The 25,227-nt window shown below is 38.6% G+C and overlaps 1 protein-coding gene across 2 annotated transcripts in view; it reads right to left on the reverse strand.

The window, feature by feature from the left end:
* Positions 1–1,647: 1,647 nt before the first annotated feature.
* LOC127617676 (bifunctional heparan sulfate N-deacetylase/N-sulfotransferase 2-like) overlaps positions 1,648–25,227 on the reverse strand; it is a 212,220-nt gene continuing 188,640 nt past the window's right edge. For both annotated transcript variants that reach the window (XM_052089704.1, XM_052089703.1), the window contains 13 exons: positions 23,589–25,212; positions 17,418–17,505; positions 17,137–17,291; positions 13,825–14,010; positions 13,021–13,149; positions 12,508–12,690; positions 12,250–12,346; positions 9,440–9,563; positions 8,594–8,768; positions 6,072–6,242; positions 5,409–5,518; positions 5,222–5,324; positions 1,648–3,642 (listed from right to left, as the gene is read on the reverse strand). In XM_052089704.1, coding sequence (XP_051945664.1) covers positions 3,517–3,642; positions 5,222–5,324; positions 5,409–5,518; positions 6,072–6,242; positions 8,594–8,768; positions 9,440–9,563; positions 12,250–12,346; positions 12,508–12,690; positions 13,021–13,149; positions 13,825–14,010; positions 17,137–17,291; positions 17,418–17,505; positions 23,589–24,608 — 2,667 coding nt within the window. In that variant the 5' untranslated portion in view covers positions 24,609–25,212 and the 3' untranslated portion in view covers positions 1,648–3,516. The remainder of the gene's footprint in view (positions 3,643–5,221; positions 5,325–5,408; positions 5,519–6,071; positions 6,243–8,593; positions 8,769–9,439; positions 9,564–12,249; positions 12,347–12,507; positions 12,691–13,020; positions 13,150–13,824; positions 14,011–17,136; positions 17,292–17,417; positions 17,506–23,588; positions 25,213–25,227) is intronic.

The raw sequence follows: 25,227 nt of genomic DNA on the forward strand, positions 1-25,227 counted from the left end.
AGAGCCACTGACACCACTGAATAAATAACACAAATCATTCTGACATTTGCAAACACAACAGATACAGCAGGAGCGCCATTATGTGAGGCTAAGAGCCCATACCAGTAGACTACTGCTATTGTTACACACAAAGATTTTGAGAATTCAGTTAAAATGGGGAAACAAACCACAACACACAAGTGCTCTCTCCCTCTCCAATGAGAAGAAAGGTGTAGCAAACATATTTGGCAAATGAGAGCCCCTCTGCGGGGCAATCGACCACTCTCAGGTTTGCTCTGTCAGCAATCTCCCCTATGAAGCAGTGAGGAAATCAATGCCACAACAATTACGCAGAAGACAGAGAAAGAAGCAAGAGTTACAAACAGATATAAATGCTCAAAATGAGCAGTCTTGCCTGTTACTTTGTAGGGAACGTGCAATGATTATCAGGCAGGGTTTCGGTGAAATTATGACTCTGATAGACAAATCTTGATTCAAACTGAATTCAATAGTCTGATGGAGCATTTAGCTTGTCTCACATCAATGAGACCTTAGTGGAAAAACAAACAATTACATAACACTCACAATGAAGCATTTAGAACAAAACAACAGAATTTTAAATGGCACCTTATATTAAAATCACTTAAACAAGCCTTAAGCATCTCAAACCATAAATGTGACATAAGAGGATATTAAACTCTCTAAAAAGGATATTTATATTAAAAGAGTCATAATTTGCATTGTCTTGACAGTGACAGAGCCTGTATAGTAAGTGAATTTAGACAGTAGTGGGTCTTTATCTCTACTCATACTAAATATTCAAGAATGATTTACACACATTCAGTAGAGGTACAGTATAAACTATTAAGTAGCCAACGCCTACTAACAGCCCATAAAGATTAACATTAGCTTGTGTTGTTAATCAATAGTAGAGTGGAAATGTTTAAGGTGCACTGAGTGTGTATGCAGAGTCTGAAGGAAGTTAGCAAAAGGGATGAATTTACTTACAACAACTTTAGTGAGACAAAGAAAGGGCATTCAAGTCATTACCAAATCTCTTCTTCAGTACGTAGCGCCGCTATGTGGAGAGAAAAGGCATGACAACTAAATATTAATTAAGTAGCTACCAAGATGCCATGCTTACAAACGGTTGCATTCAAAAATGTAATATTGTATAAGCAGTCCTTTAGCCCATAACAGGTGTTTTAACTTTGTGTAACAACATATTAAAATGTTTTTACTGACATTTTAAGTCTTCTTTTACCAAAGCTTCCACAGGAAGTTCATTATGCAGAAGTGTTATCTGTGGTGAGAGAAATGTGGTTTTCTTGAGTGGCAAGTGACTGTCATCGAGTCGGAGCTACTTGGTGTACCACAATGTTGTTACACCTACTTCAGTTTTGTCAGCAAATGCTCAGAGGTTATATATTTAAAAAGCTGCTCTTTTTGGAGAGTTGCACATTTGGTAGAGATGTGAGTCCCTTTAGGGGTTATCTGGTGATTTTTATACAAGTATCAGTCCTATCTACAGTACTTGAATGAGGTAAGACCAAATGCTCTAAAACTATTGGCTAAGCTTACATTTGAACAACATTTGATCAGCAATGAAATTTAACAATGGTCATTTTATCTACATTTATTACTGATTTGTAATCTGGTACACACAATTACACACTTAAGTTTACATTTAAAATCAATAGCATATTATTTTACATGACACTTTTTAAGAAAGCACATCTGATTAATTTTGGATTTCTCATTGCATGTTTTAAAGAAAATCTAATACTAAGTGAAGTAAAGGAATAGTTCACCCAAAAAGGAAGATTTGCTCAACATTCACTCACCCATATGCCATCCCAGATGTGTAGGACTTTGTTCTGCAGAGCACAAATGAAGGTTTTTAGAAGAATGTTAATATTTCAGCTCATAATACATTCAACCTATTATTTCAATATAGGTTCATACAATGCAAGTGAATGTTGACCAAAATTTTGAAGCTCCAAAAATCACATAAATGCTGCATGAAAGTAATCCATACAAGGCATACGATTCCATTTTGCCATTTCAGTCTCTTGGCACAATCAGGATTTGAAGCATCATTACATTTCCGACGCATGCGCAGAGCGCTAGATGGCACTAGGACGTGTAATAACCTTGTATTCATGATTGCCAAGGAGATGGCTGATGTCAAGATTTATAGTGAAAAAGGAGTTAAATTTTGGTCTGTTCTAATCCAAAATCTATTAGATCGCTATTAGATGGATATAACCACAGGAGTCATATGGATTTCTTTTAAGCTGCCTTTATGTGCTTTTGGGGGCTTCAAAGTTCTGTTTACCATTCACTTGCATTGTGTGGACCTACAGATCTGAGATATTCTTCTAAATATCTTCATTTATGTTCTGCAGAAGAAAGTCATACACATCTGGGATGGCATGAGTGTGAGTAAATTAGAGATAAAATTTTTTTTGATGAACTATTGCTTTTACTACCAAATTATACTCCTTCCTTTAAACGTAAGTGAAATAAAACAACTATTTAATATTTGTAAGTCAAGGCTCAGAATCAGATAAAATCACACATAATGAATCACACAAATATTTCCAACCTCTCTAAGTTTATTAGAGATAATACAGTGTTGGGAGTTTATCAAATACTTTTTGTAAAAAAAAATACTGCAGCTTCTTATGTAGGACAGACCACAAATCAAAACACAGCCCTTCTCCTCTCCCTCATTTACAGCTCCTGACATACAACACATCTACCACAACAACTTACATGCATCTGTGTGTAGCGTAGAGGAAAGTGCATGGTGAGGATAAATAGAGGGATTACAACCAGATAAGACACTTGATTAAAAACTTTTGTCTGAAATACAGTGGGGAAACAGACATGTACACAACTCTATATTCCCTCAATTGCATATACTTTCTTACCATTTGGTTTCTGATCCAACTTTGTGCGTTTGCGCATGTGGAGAAGAGAGGGGCTTAAGATTTGGGATCCTGCTCAAACAGAGCTCAGTCTGTACACAAACGCTGTCAGGATGAACCGAGGTCTATTCAGTCACAATCCCACCCACCCAGACCCAAAATATACAATGCTTTTAAATGTACAATATTTTACAATCATTCTTCTGACGAGATGAGCAAGGCTAAACCGTGTGTGTTTTGAGAATTACCGTGTATTAACACACTTAAATTCACCAGTTAATTCATGCTTGTCCAGACCAGTAGTGCGTTCCGGACCTGATATGCAGACCTTCCATTAAGAGAAGATTATGAAGGCAAGGAAGCACATTTCCCAATGCCTTCAACATCTCAGAGAGAACGTACAAGCACCTTGGCTGCAGGGAAAGGCTCGTGTTTGCAGTCCACTCAAAGTCACAGTCATAACCGCACTCCATCCCATCACTGCTACAAGAGATTTGAACAGAGTGGCATAGGAGTGTTGAATTGAGAGTCTCGCCCTCGGTTCCTCTGCATTGAGTGGACACTGTTTTTAGGGGTTCTTATACTGGAGATGGACAAAGTCTTCTCAACTCCAGCTGCTGCTCTGGAGCTCTTCTCGGAGCCAGGAGGGTAACGCCAGGCCTTGCCGATTTAGCAGCCGCAACAGTTCAAGGTTATGCTCCCGGTAGTACTCCGTCAGGAAGGCACGTGTCTGAGAAAAACACAAACATGTAGTCATGCTAAAAATCACAATACAGTAACTGATTTCTACCTAACAACTGCAGTGTTGCTGAAGAGTTTTTAAAATCAAATTTAAGACTTTTAAAGACCTTTATCAAGACCTGAACAAATACAATTAACACCGTATCCCCATACCACAATCAATCGTGTATCACAGACTCTTACTTAAAAAGGAAGGGGCACACGTTAAACATGGCCTTAACATTGCTCATCAGTAAAGCAGAGAAAGCGATATGCAAGTTTAAAATACTCAAGACATGTTTTCCACATATATCACATTAAAATTGGTATACGTACATTACATAAATTGATACAAATTTGAGGTCGACTGATATTGGATTGTGCTGATTCAATAATGTGTTGAAAGACATAGTTAGCCAATATTTTTTTTTTTATAATTGGTAGCCTATATTAAATGTTCTTAGTCTTTCCTTCTTGTGATGGGGAGGGCCAGACAGAGGCTACAAGAGCCCAAATGTAAATAAATTCCAGATGCATTTTATGGTTGGGGGCAGATTTCATTAATAGCATGGAACTTTTAACTTTAAAGGCACTTTACCTGTGAAATACACCTAATTTACATACAATATACATAATTTATATAAAATGTATATTCCAACAATAATCTACAACATAATGCAATATAAACAATTAAAAGTAACCGTTGTCATATTTCATCAACATTATATCACCATCATCAACAGTTGATATTTAGTGATCGCTTGTCATAAATTTCCAATATGGCTTAATGATTGTGAACTGCTCTGCAACAGCTGGATACACTCACACGCCCCCACGTGCGTGGAGAAAATACAACAGTGCCGCGTTTTTATTTTATCCCTTTTTCTCCCAATTTGGAATGCCCAATTCCCACTACTTAGTAGGGTCCTCATGGTGGTGCGGTTAATCACCTCCATCCGGGTGGTGGAGTACAAGTCTCAGTTGCCTCGGAGACTGTCAATCCGCGCATCTTATCAAGTGACTCGTTGTGCATGACACCACAGAGACTCCGCATGTGGAGGCTCACGCTACTCTCCGCGATCCACGCACAAATTTCCAAGCTCCCCACTGTGAGTGAGAACCACTAATTGCTAGGAGGTTAACCCATGTGACTCTACCCTCCCTAGCAACCGGGCCAATTTGGTTGCTTAGGACACCTGGCTGGAGTCACTCAGCACTCCCTGGATTCCAACTCACGACTCCAGGGGTAGTAGTCAGAGCAGCACCTTTATTTAATTAAATTCTTTTGAAGTTTGATAATCACATTAGGTCATATCATGATTCCTGTCTTTCCGTCCCCACATTTAAGACCTCTTTAAATAAAAATTAAGACTTTTGTTGTATCATTTAAGATATTTAAGAATTTTATGACCTTAAATTTTGGAAACCTGAAGTCAAATTCATCTTTGATCCAGAGAATACATCACTGGCGAGTCACAAATCTGTAAAAATGTGTCCTTGCCACTGGGATCATTCAGAGCGCAGAGAGATAGAGTGAGTAAGTTATAGGTTATATGAGGCTTGGGAGAAGAGATGAGTCTGTCGTTTACCTCAGGGGCCATTTCTGGATATTTCCTTCCTTTACTTTTGCCCAGACACTTAGGACGCCCACCTTCCAACCTCTGACACCAGAATCCCTTACCATCATCAAAGCTGTAATCCATAACGGTAAAAATTTTCAGATTATTCACACTTTAAGCATATGCAAAAGTTCATAAAAATCACAGCAGGACTTACACTAGGGCTTGGGTGTAGTTAAAGATGGGTGTGACCCCCAGGAACCGCTGGATGCCGTCCATCACCAGAACTGGATTTGATCGGAGCAGGGTGCCGTCTACAATATGGAGCTAATGTGGGGGTGTCCAACACAGAGAGTGCTCAGCATGTCTTATAAGGATTGATGTGCAAAACTATTTAAACTCTAGACACATTTCTCAGCTCATTACATTCATCTGTCACCACAATTATAACAAACAGCATACAACCAATTATGCTGGATTTTACATTACTATAAAATGATCCAGTCTGTTAGTTCTACACTCAGTGTTTTGGTTAAGCATATGATGGTACAGTAAACTGTTGTCGACAAAAGCAAAATCACCAAAAGTGCTTTAAATAAAATAAAAAAAGCAATATTTTCACTTGTCTTAGTAAAAAAACAAAACACAAACAAAAAAAAAATACATTCAGCACTATCAGTATTCAGTATCACTATCACTATTTCCAATTGCATTTTTTCTTATTTCCTATATCAAGCAAGGCTCAGAAGAGAATAAAGTGGAAGGACAGAAAGACTTTTAATAAAAGTTTCAAATTGTTGCTTTCACACCAAGATTAGTTAAATATACCATAAGCCCAAATGGGAGAAATAAGTTAATCATAAGTAGATAACTGTAGTACCTGTCTGGCCTGGTAGTGCAGGAGCCAGCTCTCCAGGTGTGTGGCGTAAGTTCCAGGCTTAAGGCTGCGGTTCTGAAGAGTCAACAGCTCTTTAGATGCAGAGGGACCTGCTGTTATCACCTCGTGGAAAGTGTGGTTTATAGCAGCAGGGTCCTGGTGTGCTCGCTGATGCTAAGAAGAAACACAAAGAATGCATCTAAACCAGGGGGTTTTCAAACTTTAAGCCCCTCTCTGACAAAATTTACAAGACTGTGCACCCCCTAAGACCCCCCCTAAATATTGTTTTTATTTATTGCAGATAATATATATGTATATAAATACAATAATGTTGTATATAGGCCTATACAATATCCAAGTAAATAATAAAGCAATATCACACGAGCAAGAGTTCGATATGTCTCTACATCAACACTGCTGTTATTCAGCCTCAGGTAATCACAGCAGGGCTGATGTAGGGCCATATAGCATGATTTCGAGTGTGATATTGCATATATACAACAGTTCAATGAACAAGAAAATTTGAAAAAATTAGGAAAAGCTGAGTACGGTCATAAAAATGCATTTGTGCATGGAACTACTTTATTACGCGACGGATCAGAATCTGCCGTTTCTGGTTCAAAACAAATAATGCGTCCAAACCTCCATTAGTAATTCAAAAAGTTCACTTCAGAAATAGTATCACAGCTTGTGCTGTTTCTAACAAGTTATTGGATAAACAAGGATGTTTTTTTGTAAAGTAAGGGAAAAAAGTATTTGATCCCCTGTTGATATTGTATGTTTGCCCATTGACAAACAAATGATCAGTCTATAATTTTAATGGTAGGTTAATTTGAACAGTGAGAGACAGAATAACAACAGAAAAATCCAGAAAATTTTATAAATTGAATTGCATTTTAATGAGGGAAATAAGTATTCGACCCCTCTGCAAAACATGACTTAGACAATCACAGAGGTCAGACATTTCTTGTAGTTGGCCACCAGGTTTGCACATATCTCAGAAGGGATCTCAGAAGGGATTTTGTCCCACTCCTCTTTGCAGATCTTCTCCAAGTCATTAAGGTTTTGAGGCTGACGTTTGGCAACTCAAACCTTCAGCTCCCTCCACAGATTTTCTATCGGATTAAGGTCTGTAGACTGGCTAGGCCACTCCAGGACCTTAATGTGCTTCTTCTTGATCCACTCCTTTGTTGCCTTGGCCGTGTGTTTTGGGTCATTGTCATGCTGGAATACCCATCCATGACCCATTTTCAATGCCCTGGCTTTTGGAAATGTTTCCACCTCCATGTTTGACGGTGGGTATGGTGTTCTTGGGGTCATAGGCAGCATTCCTCCTCCTCCTCTAAACACGGCGAGTTAAGTTGATGCCAAAGAGCTTGTTTTGGTCTCATCTGACCACAACATTTTCACCCAGTTCTCCTCTGAATCAATCAGATGTTCATTGTTTCTGTTGTTATTCTGTCTCTCACTGTTCAAATTAACCTACCATTAAAATTATAGACTGATAATTTCTTTGTCAGTGGGCAAATGTACAAAATCAGCAGGGGATCAAATACTTTTTTCCCTCACTGTATGTGTGTGTGAGAAAGAGAGAGAGAGAGAGAGAGAGAGAGAGATAGAGATGGAGCATGTGCGATCACCTGTTGCCACTCCCAAGCAGAGATGCTTACAGCTTTCTGAAGATCAGATTTCTTAGTGGAAAAATAGCTGTCCAAGCGGGGGTAATTCTCCCTATTTCACGGTAGCCAGTGCGCAAGAGTCTTTCACTATAGAAACCTCCACCATTTTAAACAGTAGTTCCTCGCCAATGTGGAAAATCCAGTAAGAGGTAAGCGCCTTGAGTTCTGTAATTAATCAGTCTGTTGTGTCTCTCAGCTTAGATGAGCCGTAATGCAGCAGTTGTTCATTTAAAGCTGTTTAAAGCTATTTTCTAGCTGTAGTTGTATAGTAGTAATACGAGCGATCATGGAGCGCTGTTGTATGTAAACACTGCCTGACACAGATGCACTTCAAGTCACCTAACTGGCTCTTATTACACACAAAAATGTAATGTCAAAAAAGAAAAATACACATAAATAGGCAGACATCCTGTAGCTCTTAACACGTATGCATTGCTCTTGCACTTTAGTTTAGCACAAACACAACGGAGTGTTACACACAGTGAAGCGTGAGTGCTGATGGCGTGAGACCATCAGTGCTAATGGAACGTCTCTCATCAGACTAATAATAAATCTTATGCCAAATGTAATATAACGTGTATACACACACACACACACACACACACACACACACACACGTATATGGTCTGTAAAGCTATTATTTTATTTATTTATCATCATTCTCTGCACCTCTCCTGACATGCTACGGCACCCCCCTCCTCCACCCCAGTTTGAAATCAGTGGATCTAAACTATCCATGTCTTTTATAGAGAAAAACACAAAACAAGGGTGGAAGTAGATTCATAGTTACCACACAAAGGTGTTTAAAAAAGAGAGGAATAAAGAGAGAAAGCTGTGGTATTGTACCTGATACCAAGAGTAGGCTCGGTCGGCTGGGTTGATGAGGACTGCTATTATCTTGGCTCTGGGCAGTAAGGCTGCAGCCCTCTTTGGAGCCACCTCTGTGTCAAAGTAGTTAGCACTTTTCTCAAACATGAAGTCTGTGCTGACGTTTGAGGGAAAGGGAAAGAAGTCCATGTACCTACAGGAGATCAGGATATTTAGTAACAAAACAACTATGTTGCAAGAGGTAAGAGTGACTCAAATGAGGAGTGGCCTTGTCCTGTGTACAGGTAATAGCTCTTTACACAGCAGAGTTAAGCCTGCTCTGAGCCTGCTCAAAATTCTGTGTAAAGATGCAAAAGCAAGACTAAATTAAGCCTGCTCTGTCCCACCCCATCCCCTAGTATCAAAGGCAGTTCTGATGCTGCTTAAATTCTGTGTAAATGAAATGCAGCATCAAAGCAGCATTTAACTTTGTTGTTGTTATGATAGAGCATATATTTCATAATTTAGTAACATATTCAAAAGTACAACTTCATATTTTCATTCATTTCATATTTCTATATTCATAATTTTATATTTAAAATGTTAATCTCATAACATTATTTATGCAGTTGTTACTGCTGTGTAAATGCATTTATGCCTGCTCTGAGCAGCATTAAATGGTCTGTGTAAATGCACCTACGTAAAAGCCACTTTCTGTGCCACGTTTGCAGTGTAAAGATGGCTTAAGAATTCAATATGAAACCGAGACAGAATAATAGATATAATAAGGTGGAGTGGTGATAAAAAGTTATGATTGATGGTTCATATCTCTTACATTGGTTAAGTGTGAAAAAAACGTGTCTGCATAAGTGCGTTACAAATTACCAATCAATGCCATTGTGGTAATTAGGTCCATTAAAGAACTGGATCTCCTCAAATGTGACAGGGCTGGGGAAGTTGCTGGTGATGGCGGGGTGGAGGGTAAGAAAGGAGTGCAATGCTGTGGTACCTGCAGCCAGAAACAAAACATCAATGTCAATTTTGTATTAAATGCGAGGTTGTGTCCAAATGCCTCTAAGGTTGTTGTTTCTTGACGAAGACACTTAACTGTTTTAATTTCAGCAAGCTTCTAAATGGTGAAAAAATACAAAATAAAACATTATCAGTGATCGGGCAGGTTGTGCCAGTCTAAACTCATGCCATTGGTTGAGCCAATGTTGTTATGTTAGACTCAGTCAGGCTACTCGAACAAACAGACAATAGCAGTGGTCACCAAATAGCAGACCCTTTCACGCTCCACGTGTGTTGTCTCTCTCCCCCGGCCCACAACATGAGGTGCCGCACAGTAGAGCTGCAGATGTGGGTATTTTAAGACCGACAGTAGACCGTAGCGGAGAAATACAGTGAGCAGAAATATCGATGGATACTGGCATCTTTCGCTACATTTCAGAAAACGAAAATGAAGCAGAAACACTCTTCATGTGTCTGATATGACTCCGACAGTTCAGCTAAGCAAGGTTTGTGACATGAGAATTTATAGTGGTTTCAGAGCGCCTTTAGACTATAAACTATTTGCTTTCACGTATAAAATTAGCTTAACTAATCAAAAATTTTCAAGCCTACTGACAGTAAACAGAGATATTTTTATATATTATGTGAAGATTATTTAGAGACAACAATCGCTGTCATGGATAGCAAGAAAGACAATCAAAACATTGAAATTAAGAGTTTTCTCCTAATGATGAAAAATATTTCCATTATTTGATACTCAGCCCATTTATACTTAAATATAGCAAACAGTATTTTTAAAATGCACTATTCTGATGTACATTGTTTATATGTTTTTGGTAGACAAAAATGTCTTTTTGGTGAATTAAAGTACCAATATCCTTCCAAAACAGCAAAATCTGTTCATTATCCCATAATGGTAGTTTGGAATAATGAACAGATTTTGCTGTTTTGGAAGGATATTGGTACTTTAATTCACCAAAAAGACATTCAGGTGATCACAAAGTATAGTCAGGACATTACTGATTTAAAAAACAGCACCATCACTATTTGAAAAAATATTTTTTTTTTTTATCAAATCTAGACAGTCCCCATTTCCAGCAGCCAACACTCCAACACCTTATCCTTGAGTAATCATGATAAATGGCTAATTTGGTACCAGAAAATCACTTGACATTACAAAAAAAAAAAGGTGAAAGCTATTTGGTTTGTTAAATGAAGCTTTATGTTGTCTTTGTGTTTGTTTTTGAGTTGCCACAGAATGCAATAAACTGGCATGTCTTAAGGTCAATATAAGGTCAAAAATGGCAAAAAAGAAACCACTTTCTTTAGAAACTCATTAGTCACTCATTGTTGATAGGCTATACAATGCTTGAAATTGACAAAAAACTAAAGATTTCATACAAAGGTGTAGACTACAGTCTTCAAAGACAAAGCACAACTGACTCTAACAAGGACAGAAAGAGATGTTGAATGCCAGATGTACAACTAAACAAGAGGATAAGTACATCAGAGTCTCTAGTTTGAGAAATAGACGCCTCACATGTCCTCAGCTGACAGCTTCATTGAATTCTACCCGATCAACACCAGTTTCATGTACAACAGTAAAGAGAAGACTCAGGGGTGCAGACCTTATGGGAAGAATTGCAAAGAAATAGCCACTTTTGTAACAGAAAAAAAGAGGAAATATTAGAGTGGGCAAAGAAATACAGACATCGGACAACAGATAATTGGAAAATAGTGTTATAGATCTTAACCCCATTGAGCTTTTGTGGGATCAGCTAGACTGTAAGATGTTTGAGAAGTGCCTGACAGAAGTGCCACTTCTATGGCAAGTGCTACAGGAAGCGTGGGGTGAAATATCACATGAGTATCTGGACAAACTGACAGCTAGAATGCCAATAATCTGCAAAGCTGTCTTTGCTGCACTTGGAGGATTTTTTGATGAGAAATCTTTGAAGTAGTTCTGAACCTTTTTTTCTTCAAATTGTAATAGTAATAAAAAAATAAAAAATAAAAAAAGATCTCAACTCAATCCGGATGGTGGAGGACAAGTCTCAGTTGCCTCCGCTGCTCAATTTGAGTATCTTATCATGTGGCTTGTTGTGATCCACGCACAACTTTCCATGCGCCCCTTTGAGAGTGATAACCACTAATCGCAACCACGAGGAGGTTACCCCATGTGACTCTACCCTCCCTAGAAACCAGGCCAATTTGGTTGCTTAGGAGACCTGGCTGGTGTCACTCAGCACACTCTGGATTCGAAATTGTGACTGCAGGGGTGGTAGTCAGTGTCAATACTCGCTGAGCTACCCAGGCCCAATTTTTCATGTTTTTAATGTCCTGACTATGCATTGTGATCAGTTGAATTTCACTTTGGTGAATAAATAATTTTTATTTTACAAGGTAAGCTACTATGGCAGCAAACTTGGGAATTTATAATAACTATTCCAAAAAATGGGCATTTCTTACATGTTGCCAGTAGTCAGAATGGCTACGAAATTATGCAAGTTATTATTGTCCAGACCTTTGGTGGCATGGAAATGTTTAGACCGGACCTCCTAATTTAATTGAGTACCCCTGGACTACAGTATAAATTAATTTGATGTAGCTAATGGTGCAGAAATGACACACTTCACATTTAAATCTGGGACTGGAAATACAGGGAATAAATATAGTTGTCTTGCCTGTTTTCTGTGGGCCAATGACCAGAAATTTGGGCAGTCTATCACAGGTCTTCTCCTTGGACCAGATGTCTTTATGTCTCTTGTCATGACAGGGGTTCTGAATGAGTTACATGAGTAAATAAAAAGAGATGATGAGTGACACTTTTCTCCAGTCCCTGTACACAATCGAAGACTGAAAACAAAGAAAACATCTCATTTTCTGTACAACATTCTACATGGTAATATGCTACACTTAAATTGATTGTAATCTTCCTTAACCTGCCATAGGGGGTCCATCTCCTCTGGAAAGATCTGGAAGTACTTCTCAGCCAGTTCTAAAGGGGGAATAGTTTGTAGCCTTAGGTTGGTCCAGCATTGAACAAACTTCACCAGCGATTCAAAGGTGTAGAGGCCGAGTCTGTCATTTCCATAGTTAGACAGGTGTGTCATAAAGATGCTGATCTGTGGGCAGGAACAACATTACTTACAGTTAAGTTCAGTTTTATTCTTTAAAAAGAAGCTGTGGAAACATCTATTTGAATAATTATGAAGATAAAAATGTGGTTTATGTTTTCAGCTACTGAATTACCAAGCACTACATGCGATAGCCCTGAACACAAACAAAAGCAGACAGCACAAGGGCAGACTCCGTCACCACCGTCTGTGGGACATGTAAACAAACACAGACACAAAGAAAAATATACCCACTCCCATTCGCTAAATACACACATGCGAGCACATACACAGAGGGACAAGAACAGCACAAATGCAATGCAGCTTGTTTCTACTAACAGGGTTAAGAAGGACAGTGAGGAAGAGTTCTCCTCCACGGATGCTTTTGTCCAGTTCTCGCGAGCCTCCAGGGTACTCATTATAGAAGATGGTGTGAGTAAAAAGGCCACATGTCTGCCTGGGCAACACCTGCAGACAGAGGAAGGTTAGAGACCAGTACGGGCAATTCACCGCGTCTCACCTAGCCATGTTAAAACAGTTTTACAGTTACAATACTGTTACGAATATTTCCAATGATTCTTACATAAAATACAGCCTATTTGCAGCAATACTTGCTTGGAAAAGAAATTTTAAAACAAAGTGAACGATTTCGGGTTCAGGCTTACAATCTGATGGTACCGTTCGGGCCAGGTAGGGTTGTGTCACACGGTGTCATTTACGTGCCGGGTTTCATTTTAAGACCCGTTCAGACCTCTAGCTCAGACTACATTAACAGTATTAACATTTCTCAGATTAAAACAATGAACAGGGCAGGAGATTAAAAATACCTCAGGAAATTAATTCATTGACATTTTCCAATACATTAGGGTCTCTATTTTTGTATTCACATGCTTGCACGAAAATACCAAAACTTCATGGCCATACTCAAGACTTTGCACTTATGACTTATGGCATAGCACTGCACTTAACACTGGTGCTCTTAAAATAGGGCTCAATTAATACAATTTCCATGTTTTTCTTTAAGAGATTGCTTTTAATTTCAATTTTGCAATTTGTATCTCCTATGAAAATGACATTTAAAAGACAAAGGAACATTTACCTAGAGGTCAGCAGCCTTCTTTCAGAATGTTCACATCTTTTTACCTTTATCCCATGATGGATGAAGCCTCTGCGATGGCGTGCCGGTCTCAGGTGGGGATATTCTTCTGTGCTGGTCACTGTGATCTGCCACACATTCTTCCAGGCCTCATATAGCTGGCTGTGTACAGGATAAACCCCTGAATGGTGGGGGGCCACAGCGTACCCCATGTCTGTGGGAATGCCATGCTCCTTTAACAAGGAGAGACAAAAAGATGCTAAAGCGATCAATCTCAATACTCGCCACATTAAAGGGATAGTTCACCCAAAAATGAAAATTGTGTCATTTCGGTACCCTCATATTGTTCTAAACATCATGGCTATCTTTCTTCCCTCGAACACAAGGGGAGATCCTTGGTAATATCTTGATCTCAATCACATGTAAGTGAATGGTGACTGAGGCTGTCATTCTGCCTAACATCTTTTTTTTCCATTAAAGAAATTCAGTCATATGGGTTGAGGGTGATTAACATATTTGGCTCAACTATCTCTTTAAATTCACTCTTGGCAAACCACATTGCCAAAGCTTACAGTGTGAACGGGAGTGGAACAAAGGAGAAAAGTTGATACAAGATGCATTAGAGACATGTCATCAGGTGGCGTGCAGGCAAGAAGCTTTTGATTATGCTTCTCTGCAGAATAAAGATCTAACTCAGTTTGTCAGGGGGCGTAGTTATTTCACTCACCACAGGAGGGTGGTAGACAAGCACACCCCCTCAAATAAGTTTAAAGTAACACTGAGGCAGCATGAGGGCTTCACAAGTCTGAGGTGTTTGCATTCACCTTACACTTTAAGAACTCTACGTGTGTGTTCTTCCCTGCTTGAAGACCAGACTATGATATCCACAAAGCCCTGGCTAAGGAGAGCACTTTGCAGGTTCATTAAACCTTGATGAAGGAGCTGCGTCTTCACCATTGAGCAGAATGCAGAAAAAGGCATATGTCAGTGTCTGCTCTAAAGACAGGATGTGACATAGGGATTAGAGAGAGGAGGAAAGGGCTGGTTAGTATTCACAGTGCGCACTCTCTCTCTCTCTCTCTCTGCCTGCGGTCCATATCCCACTCCAATGAACATCATTACACCAGGGTGGGCTCGTTTCAACAGGCCAAATTCACAATCTTTGGCAGATGATACACACCGATTCAAGGTCAAAGAGAATCCTACCGATCCAATGAAAAAGTGCTAATACAAATCTATAATGAAAAACCAACATGGGATAAAGCTGGCTGGCGGAGAATCAATACTTGTACCTCTGTGACGGCAGCAATAATAGCCATAAATAGTAACACAATGATGAAGAAACAAAATGTGCTCCCTGGTGGCAAAATAACAAATGGGGAAGCAGGGGTGTATTTTTTTTCAATGATAAAATATTTTATTCTACTCCAGTTTAATGTGCAGCCCACACTAAGCCAGCTACTAAATAGTTTGATTTCCCAGAAAAGTGTAAACACTGCAGCTCTCTAAAGATTTTTTGAAGGGATTTTTGTTTGTTTGAAGGGATAGTTCACCCCAAAATAAAATGTTATCTTAATTTACTCACCCATGTCTTGTTCCATAGAACACAAATGAGATGTTAGGCAGAATGTTGGGGACTGACAGCCTAAGTCACCATTCACTTTCATTGTATGAAAAAAGATGCAATGAAAGTGAAAGGTGACTGGGGCGGTCAATCGCTTACATCTCCTAAGGTGTTCCAAGGAAAAACATAAGGTTGTGTATAATAGGGGTGTAATGGTTTATCGTGGAATGGTACATCGTGGTTAAAAAATTTGACGATGCACATCTTGGAGATGGGATTTAAAAAAATATATAATTTTAATGATTATTTTAGCGTCGGTTCTATCCAAAATGCGCAATGTCCTAAGCCTATGTAACACAGGCATACAGATGGAAATTGCTTCATTGCACACAAGGAGCACTAAACTAAGATTGCACACTAGCAGCCACAGATGTTATACGCTGAGTTCGGCTGAAACTGTGGAAAATGAAACTGAAACCTGAATCGGGAGAGTAACGCACCTTTTCAGTGCGAGGGATCGAATGTCCGTTTGAAGAGCGAGAGTGATCTGCTCTGACTGCATGAGAGAAAACTAAAGTTTACAGAAGTTTAATGATATATTAATGTACTATATACTGTATAATGCTGAATATTTTCTGATTAACAATTTTTTATTGATTCACATATTGAAAACAGAAAAACAAAACATATATACACATAATCAACAATCAACCCCCACTATCACCCCTTCCCCACCCTGGCCCCAAACAACATCCCAGTGGTCGTACATGATTATAGCAATGTCAGCAACGTCAGATATCCGCCTCATTTCTCCACAAAAAAATTATATTTCTCTAGTCTTCTAAATGACCCTTCTTCAAAGGCCGCATCTCCGAGCACCACTCCTGAAATGAGGGTGCTCCAGTCGACCTCCAACCCCTTAAAAGTATCTGTCTGGCAGTCATGACACTCAACTGTCTATTCTCAACATCGATAGCCGTCCCATCGCCCAAAATATAATGCTAAATATTATGTATAATAATGATATGTGGAAATATAATCTTTGTCAAATATTATGTCTGATTTGATTTAATCAGTAAATTATTATTATTTGACTGGATAAGCATGCACTTCCATTAAATATTTATTTTTGTAAAGAATATTTCGATGCAATCAGAGACAATATTATTTAAAAAATACAATAAATGTAAAATATTTTAATGTAAGTAATAATTGACTGTATAAGCAGTATATGTATCAAACATAATTCTGTATTTTCAGCAAAGCAGAATCATTAGCTATTGTTTTCATTTGGTGTCACCATTGCCCTGATTTGGGCTGATTTTTAGTCCCAGTACATCTCTGATGGATCATTTAGCACTAAATACAGTACTTTTAGCTAATTTTAAAAGGAAAGGAACTGTTTTGCATATGTCTTTAAATAAATGACTATCAAACAACAACAACAAAAAAAAACTTTCAATCTTAACTTTTCTTTGCTTAGTATAAAGAATCATGAACCGAACCGAATCGTGAGATGAGTGACTCGTTTCACCCCTAGTCTGTAATTGATGACATTATTTTCATTTTTGGATGAACTAACCCTTTAAAGCTGACAGATTTAGCAACATTGGCTCAACCGATGACACAGGTTTGGGGCAGGACTATCTATTTGTTCAGGCAATGGCATGAAATGTTTGAGAACCTCTCTGTAAAAGTAATCATTTCTATAATTTCTGCAGGTTTGGGGTGGCTATTTGCAGTAATATTACACACCTTTATGTAGCATAATGTAAGAGTTACAGTCAAAACCAACCTGTGCAAACTGCATGTTAAGTCTCATCTGCTCTGCCAACACACTGACATTGTGGAAGAGATGAGGCTGCATGTGACTCCACATGTGTGGAAACCACCAGAACTCACGCCTGTGCTGCAACAGCATGTCATCACCTTCATCTTCTTCCTCGGTACCTGCACACAGCAACACAAAAGTCAGGTTAATACAGATACTGTATTAAAAATAGTAATAACAATATATTTGGGTTGGAAAGAATTAAAGACACCAAAAAACAACAAGTGAATAAAAAGACAAATTACCTGCATGATAGAACTTCCCAGAGAAGCCAAGATTGAAGGTGAAGTTGGGAACTAACGTCCGTAGTTTGTTCTGTGTGTTGAGCAAAGCCTTGAAAATGAAGAGTCAATTTAATAACTAAGATAAGTGTTTTACCAAAAACAAAAAAGTCACATAACCTGACTTTATTCTGAGCTATGCTGTTAAAAGAATCTCTCCATGTCCTTAGGCATTATATATAGACACATTATATATCTCTAAATCAATTAAAGTCTCCAATAGATGGCAATGCGGTGCCGATGCACACAGCCCTACATAAGAAAAGAACTTGCAGGCCATCGTCCACACTGACAGTGAGTGGGATGTATAATATAAATTTGCATTTAAATCTCCTCTACCCACAGGCGGGTCAGACGCGTCGAAGGAAGCCGCAGCCTTAACATCAATCTAAACTCATCCTTGTGAAATGAACACATTTCATAACTTGGCATCGCCGCATACATCTAGCTAATGATGGCGCTGTGAGGCTTGAAATACAGAATTATCTTGCCATTAAGCCCTTCAAACCTTGAGAGTGATACAGGCGTAAAAGCGAATTTTGTTCTGGCACAAATCCAACAGCAGGAGAGATAGTGTCTCCTTGCGCACAAATCTAACACAAAGCCGAGGCGATAGATGCGGCAGTATCACAAATCAAGTCGTGCTGCTGGGGAGAGAAGGTTGCTGTTCGCTATGAAGAGATGGCATCTTATGCTGATTTAAGAGCCGTCTGTGTCCCTGAGTACGTGTCTCCAATAATTTTTTCTGCCTCGAGTGTGTTTGCTCAGCATGTCGATACAATCCTGATGTTTTTATGACAATCTGGGAACACATGGGGATGGCCAGGTTGGACAGAGTTTGTGCCAAATTCAATATTGTGAATCAATCATCACTTTGACAATTATTTAAAAGGGGAGTTGGTTTGAAAATAAATGATCTATTTAAAATAGTATAATTTGGTTTTCCTTTTAAAGCATCAATAACTTATGACAAAGAAAATGAATATAGGCCAGGGGTTAGAAGCCAACCTTTGCTGTTGCAACTGCCACAAGAGAATGGCTCAGCACTGGAGCGGAAGCATTGCTATAATTCTGAACTTCACAAAAATAGTCTGAATGATACATTCATACAAACACCTGGATCAAGTTTACCGCTTCTCAGGGCAAGTCTAATTTGTTTACCTGTCAGACTTGGGCTCACCCAACATATCTCTCTCTCTTTCTGAGCAACTGCCAGAGTGAGTGAGAGAGGATTGTAGGTCAGAAATAGGACAAAAGGACACACTGGAGACTGGACACAGCCAAAGACAGCTTATGACTCTAAATGATGTCCTTCACTAGATGTAATATTCAAATCCTTAAGACAGGATTCAACTCATGCAGACAGAGTGATGCACAACAATCTCCATCAAATTTCACATCTGGGAAAGGGATAAAAGGATCTTGCATTGCAGAATTTGTTCAGTCTAATACAGCTGTGACTCAGTGGTCATAGAAGCTCAAACTTGCAACAAACTGCAAAAACAAACACACCATTTTCAGTCTTCACCTCACCCTTAATATTCAGTATATAGAGGAAATTATGGGTCCTAAAGTAACACTTGCTATGTGCCAAATGTGAGTAAAAAATTATTGGTGAGAAAAAATTGAGTTACTCATCTGTTGGCCAGTACCTTTATTAGGAACTGAAACATTACATGGTGTTAAGAACAATAGTCTGCTCTGTACCCTTGCTTATGTAAGTGTAAATAACATGAGCAACTTAAATGGAAACATCTGTTGTGAATTGCACTTTCTCTAATTCTAAAATTAACTAGTGCACCGATCAGGACATTTGAGGAGGACACTGATCACATATATTTTAACACAGATTAGGCTGTCAAATATACATTTTAAATTCAAATATCTGTCAAATTTAAGACACATGCACATTCAAATACTGAAATGTGCGTTTGAATTTTTTATGTGTGCACTATAAACCATAAGTTTGTAATTACTGGAAAAATCGACTTGTCTTAATTAAACATTACTTGAAATGTCTGAATTATTTTCAAATCTAGAAAACTTCCTTGAATTTATTTTCTTAGAAATCCATAGACTTAAAATTTGAAGTGTTAATAAATCAAACTATTGAGTACAAAATTGAGGCTATGGGGAATATCCACATTGCCTTGCACTTGAATTATTTAATTATGCTTCCTGGGTACTCATGAGGGCTTTTAAATAGTTATTAAGAATTCATAGAGGTTTTAGCTCTTTTGTAGTATTATTTATGTTGTTTTTTTGCTAAAAGTTGTTACGTGGGATGACATCGTAAGGGGGATCTCTGTGCCCTTTTGTCAAGTTGGACCCTGATAACTATTTCAGTTCACCCTGTAAATGTGCAACTCAAGTGCAGGCATATATGCATTTCAAAGGAGAAATAATTTAATTTAATGACTGACCTTGAATCAGTTATAATCTTCATTACTTAAGATGTAATTGTATGACCAATCAATGACCAATATCAATTTTGATAAGGAATTCCTATCTAAATATCTTCGATATTTACTTTAGTCACTGTCACTAGTATGGTTATAGCTGTTAGAATATGGCTGTGACTTCAGTTGTTCAGTCATACAGACGTTTTTCAAACTACTACTGTAAGTTGTTGTTTGAAAGGGACATATCGAGACTTACACCTGTAAGTAAATACGGTTGTCAATCCCAAACTCTGTGTGAATGTAGCCCGTGGTATTACTATGGCACCAGTATAGACTAATATCTATTGAAGCGTTTCTTTTCTTGTTTTCCATTATTTACTTAAGATTTGAGAAAATTAGCCAGCTAAATATTTTGATTTTAAGATTTTATTTTATTAACAGCCAAATATGTTCTTTGCAATATACAATAGCTAAAACAGCGCTGTTTAATTTATGTTGATTTGTTCCACCCTCTGGTGGACAAAGGAGACAACATCAATTTAAAACTCAGAAGACTTGTAGCTTTTTTCCCTACCTGAAATAATGTCTTTATAATCTGATATGATTCGGATTTTGGTAATATATATGTAAAAAAAAAAATTATTTTCTATTTTTGCAGCCCTGTTGACAGACCTATTGGCCATTACTGATCCGATTACCAATATTTATTTATAAAGTGCCCCTTGCCACACAGTATCATGCTTTGAGGGTAGAGCAAGTACGCATTCATTAGAGTGGCAGTGTATATGGGATTTTGTGCATGTGCAAAAAAAAGATCTTAAATCTTGGCACGATCGATGGTAGATTGATCCCTACATCCCTAAAACTGACCATCATAATCTAGCATGCCTAAAGCAGAAATCCATGTAGAGACAAATTTGTGAAATATTTTTTTCGGTGAGTAGTTCCCAAGAAATTCCACTGTTAATTTGATCATAGGAACAAAAGTATATTTTTAATAAAAAATATAGCAAAATATGTTTCAAGGACAGTAAGAAATATTTATATTCATCCACCACTAGAAGGTGTGGCATAACATTAATTGTGGGTCTTCTGAACAGAAACATCAAATCAACAACCCACAGCCAATCAAAAGCAAGCTAAATGTGTTCTCTGGAAGAAGAGCTATAAACTATTTGTGTGTATGTGTGAAGTATGGACATAATGTATGCATGTATCTGTGAATAGGTGGGAAAAAGCAAAAGTGCTTATAGGCACTGCTGAGAAAGCACATGGAGTAAGAATAGATGACATTAGCCCACCATTAGACATGGTTTGTTTGAGTTTTCTATGCAGCAATGCTTCCTGAGGTGATTACAACCCACTTGTTCAGCCTGAGGCCAGGAGGCATGGCATATATTTTGCTATACAAAAGTGGCAAAAACACAACATAAACACAGCAATGTGGGTGGATAATCTCTCTGTTACATATATTCCTGCAAATCAGTTAACATAATAACTGTAGAAAACAGAAAAACATGCATTAACTAAAGACTTTCCTTGTTCCAAGGTATTGTTCCCACTAACCATTGTGATAAAGAATGATTGCATTGGAAGAGAAATAAATAGGAAAATCAGATGGAATATGCATTTTAAGCGATATCAGTTCCCCAATTTCTGTTTACCTCTTCTGTAATGCATCACACTGATGAAATGATTTTTAGATAGCATTTGATATCTATATGTAAGTTAGTGTTCAGTGATGTTTAGTTACAGATATGTTCCATCTCTGTCTATCCACTATATTGATTAGTCATTTCAGCACATCAAGTCATATAAAACTTTCAATGGACCAATCATCAGTAAATGCAAATTTCTTCACACCCCATGCATACGCAACAAAACGGTGCTAACTTTGTCAAATTTGTAGAAGCGACAACTTTATCTCCTTTTCTGTCCCACCTTTCATTACTTCCTCAGTGGTTTCAATGTTGTCAATGTAAATGGGATGTAAGTTTCTTATTATTCCTCATTAGAGATTAGGGATGTGCCCGAAGCTGAATACCTTATGAATGAAGATGCACATGGCGAACTTAAGTTCAGATCGGATATCCGCATTCTTGACTCTGTTTGCAGTCTCTGTTAATTGTGTGTGTCTTAGAAATCTAAGCTTGTAAATAGAATTAACTATATCATCCACTTTTTGAAATGTCTGTTTGAAATGTCTGATCACATAAACAACGTTTCCCACAATTCACACGTAAGGATTTATAAACCAACCTGAGCGCAATGTTTAATTCCTGACCAAAGAAGTGATGATTTTATAGCGGAGCTCGACTATAAATTGAGCAAATGTATGTCCACATTAAGGTAATTATCTGATTAATCCTTTATTCCAAAACTGTTTAAATGCTAAATAGTGTGTAAATCTATTCAGAATATTCCTGCACACGGAGGATTACGTTTTTTTTCAATTCTACAAATATATAGAGGATTGATCTAGCAATTCCACTGCATTTCACTAATTCTGCACATGTAATTTAACAAATTATGTCCTCTACAAAAATATGTGAAGATAAAATAAGCCTCGAGTGTATCATAAAAATTTCTGATAGAGATTTGTGGTGCTTTCAGTTTGTAGGCTATATTAATTTATTCTCATTTAATTTAATATTCATATTTGTATTTAATATTCACTGCAAAATGTGTACATTACATTTTACAATTGCCTGACTCCTCATGCCCCCAGAATACTTGCACACTGCACAGACAAATGAAAATGTTGCTTCAGCAGATATTAATGTCTGAAATACCAGGAGCAACCGCAGTTAACAACATATTCCACAGTTTATGTGGCCTACATATTCATCTTCATCAGGTGAGAAAAAACTAACTAATATATCAATAATATAATTAAATAATAATAATAATAATATTAATAATCATGATTATATTTATATTAATAATCATAATCATAATAATAATCATATTTAAATAGGCTATCAGGGGCACACTTTATATACAGAAGCTATAGCCTAAATGTTTTGACACACTTCCAGTATAAACCACGTTCACATCCGGTTCTATCCGAATACAGATAGTTAAAGATAATTTTGTCACAATAACAGCTACAGATAATGGCTTTGCTGCACAATCCCTATTAGAGATGTTCATTTGTTTTGACTGGCTTCAAAGAGGACAACCTCCAAGTGTTGTCTCTCTTTGCATGAAAACATAGTGATAAATAGTGAAGTGTACATAAGACATTTATGTTTATAAGCCTGAAGCTCCTGAAGGCTTAGAAACCACTTCTCAATCTGATGGTAAGAACTGGGAGAAATTCATCAGCCTGTAATCAGCCTTTTCAGCAAAGATGCTAATAAAATCAGGGTTAATAAGCACTTTGTCCAAACAAAGCAATTATCCCTTGCTATAACAAGCACATTATTTTGAATACTTGCTGTTTAGCCTCGCCTCTCCATCACACCACAGTGCTTAAAGCATGATTCATCTGTGTACCCTGTTATCTCTCAGCCAAATTGGGTGCAACCTCAAATTGTGTAACTTATTTTGAGAACACACCTTTACAAAACATTTTTCTTGTTACATATGGTGTCAAATTTAAAACAGCTGAGATGAAATGTTTGAGATATCAATATTCCTCTTTGGTGAATGCTCACAGGTAAACAACATTCTGAGCAGCCAAATAAACTTCCTTTTAACAATGTTTGAAGAGAAATGCAAAGTCACTCACCTTCACATCTGACACCTTCATTCGCGTACTCTCCTTTCCCACAAATATATCATCCACGTCAACGAGCAGATGCCTCTCCAAGGACAAGCAGAGTCTTTTTCCTGTCAGATAGGCAATGGCATCCACAAAAACCAATTTATGCAGCCAAAAAGACAGATTATTCCCAAAGAGCACCCTTTGAATGCCATCGTGAAGACCTAGGTCCTGAACTACAGTGGCGTGCAGGGCTCGGTGGGGGCCCAGGTGGGCCAGTGCTTCTGAGGATTTTGTCAGAGCTAAGAGTACAGGCTCATAGGTGCTGTGGTTGGACTGGAAGACTGTCCAGTCATTGCCAGGGAGAAGGCCCTGCTCCACCTCATTGGGTTTGGTAATATACAGTAATGGGGCAGCAGGGTTGATGTGATAGTCTCTCAGGCCTAGGTTAGAATGCAGGAAAAGTGGGAAGCCTTTCAGCTGGGCACTGAGCAGCGAGTTCTCATTGGCTTTGAAAAAACCAATAATGCCTACACCAAATTCGGCACAGTACTTATCCAGCAGGTCACGGTTCCAGGCATCCAAGTTGACGTACTTGAGAATATTCTCATAAATGACCAAGGCATAGCGGCCAACATCACGCTCCATTAATGTAGGCATGTCACCTTTGCTGGGTGCAATCTCCGTGTGATAACGGAAGCGGCTGGACTCCAGGATAGCCACAATCTCTTGGCCAAGTTGAGAGTAGATGCTCTCCACAAAGACTAGCACTACAGATTCTGTTCGTGAGTTATCCACTGCTTTGACTGTCCTCTGCTGGCCTGTAAAAGGGGGCAGGAAAAGAGGAGCCCGTTGTCCTCCTGCTGCAGCTGCAACAACCCCACCACAGTCACTGAATGGTAAAGGGGGTGCCTCCTTTATTTTCGGGCTGTTGCTGACATAGTAGGCCAGGAAAGCCACAGAAAGCAGGCAAAAGACGATGAGTGCCAGGATGAGGCGGTGGAGCTCGAGCTGCCTGACGCCCCGCACTAACTTCCACAGGCCCATGGTCGCAGAGCAAAAGTGGGACTGGGGAAGAAAGGGGGGCAGAGGGAAGAAAAAGAGAATGACAGTTGCAGTGTTTGTAGCAAGAGCAGGAGGACAGAGAGTAAAAGAGAAGGAAAAAGGAGGAGGGTTGAGCAGCAGACACTGGCACAAACTTTGGGTCAGGAGCAGCCATTTATTCTAAGTTACCATGGCCCCCATAGCCCATGACGTGCGTCTCTGCTCTGATTACTGTCTCTTGCCAAAATGCTCAAGCTGCTTTTAGCCTCAGTCTTCCAATGAGGTCAGTCAGCTCTTTTACCCCTGCCACACCTTCTCAGAGCACACTCTCACTCAGCTGGTGTCTTGGGCATGGGATAAGAGGATTGGGTTTCTTGAACACTCTTGACGCTACTCCACTACTCTCAAAGGATCAGCTGCTACTCTAAGTGTTCAAATAAGCACGTGTTTTTCAGTGCAGAGAGGTCTTTGAGATATGGTGCTCCACTTGCCCTGCTGGCTTCAGTATTGGGTATTCTGAGGGTGTTCACTGAGGCAGTATGATGAACAGTGCCCCCTCCAGAGGCCCAACATGGCCGATACATTCACCAATGCCCAGGATCAGTGCCTAAATGGGGGTGGG

Source organism: Xyrauchen texanus, chromosome 24, assembly GCF_025860055.1.
Source record: "Xyrauchen texanus isolate HMW12.3.18 chromosome 24, RBS_HiC_50CHRs, whole genome shotgun sequence".
NCBI lineage: Eukaryota > Metazoa > Chordata > Actinopteri > Cypriniformes > Catostomidae > Xyrauchen > Xyrauchen texanus.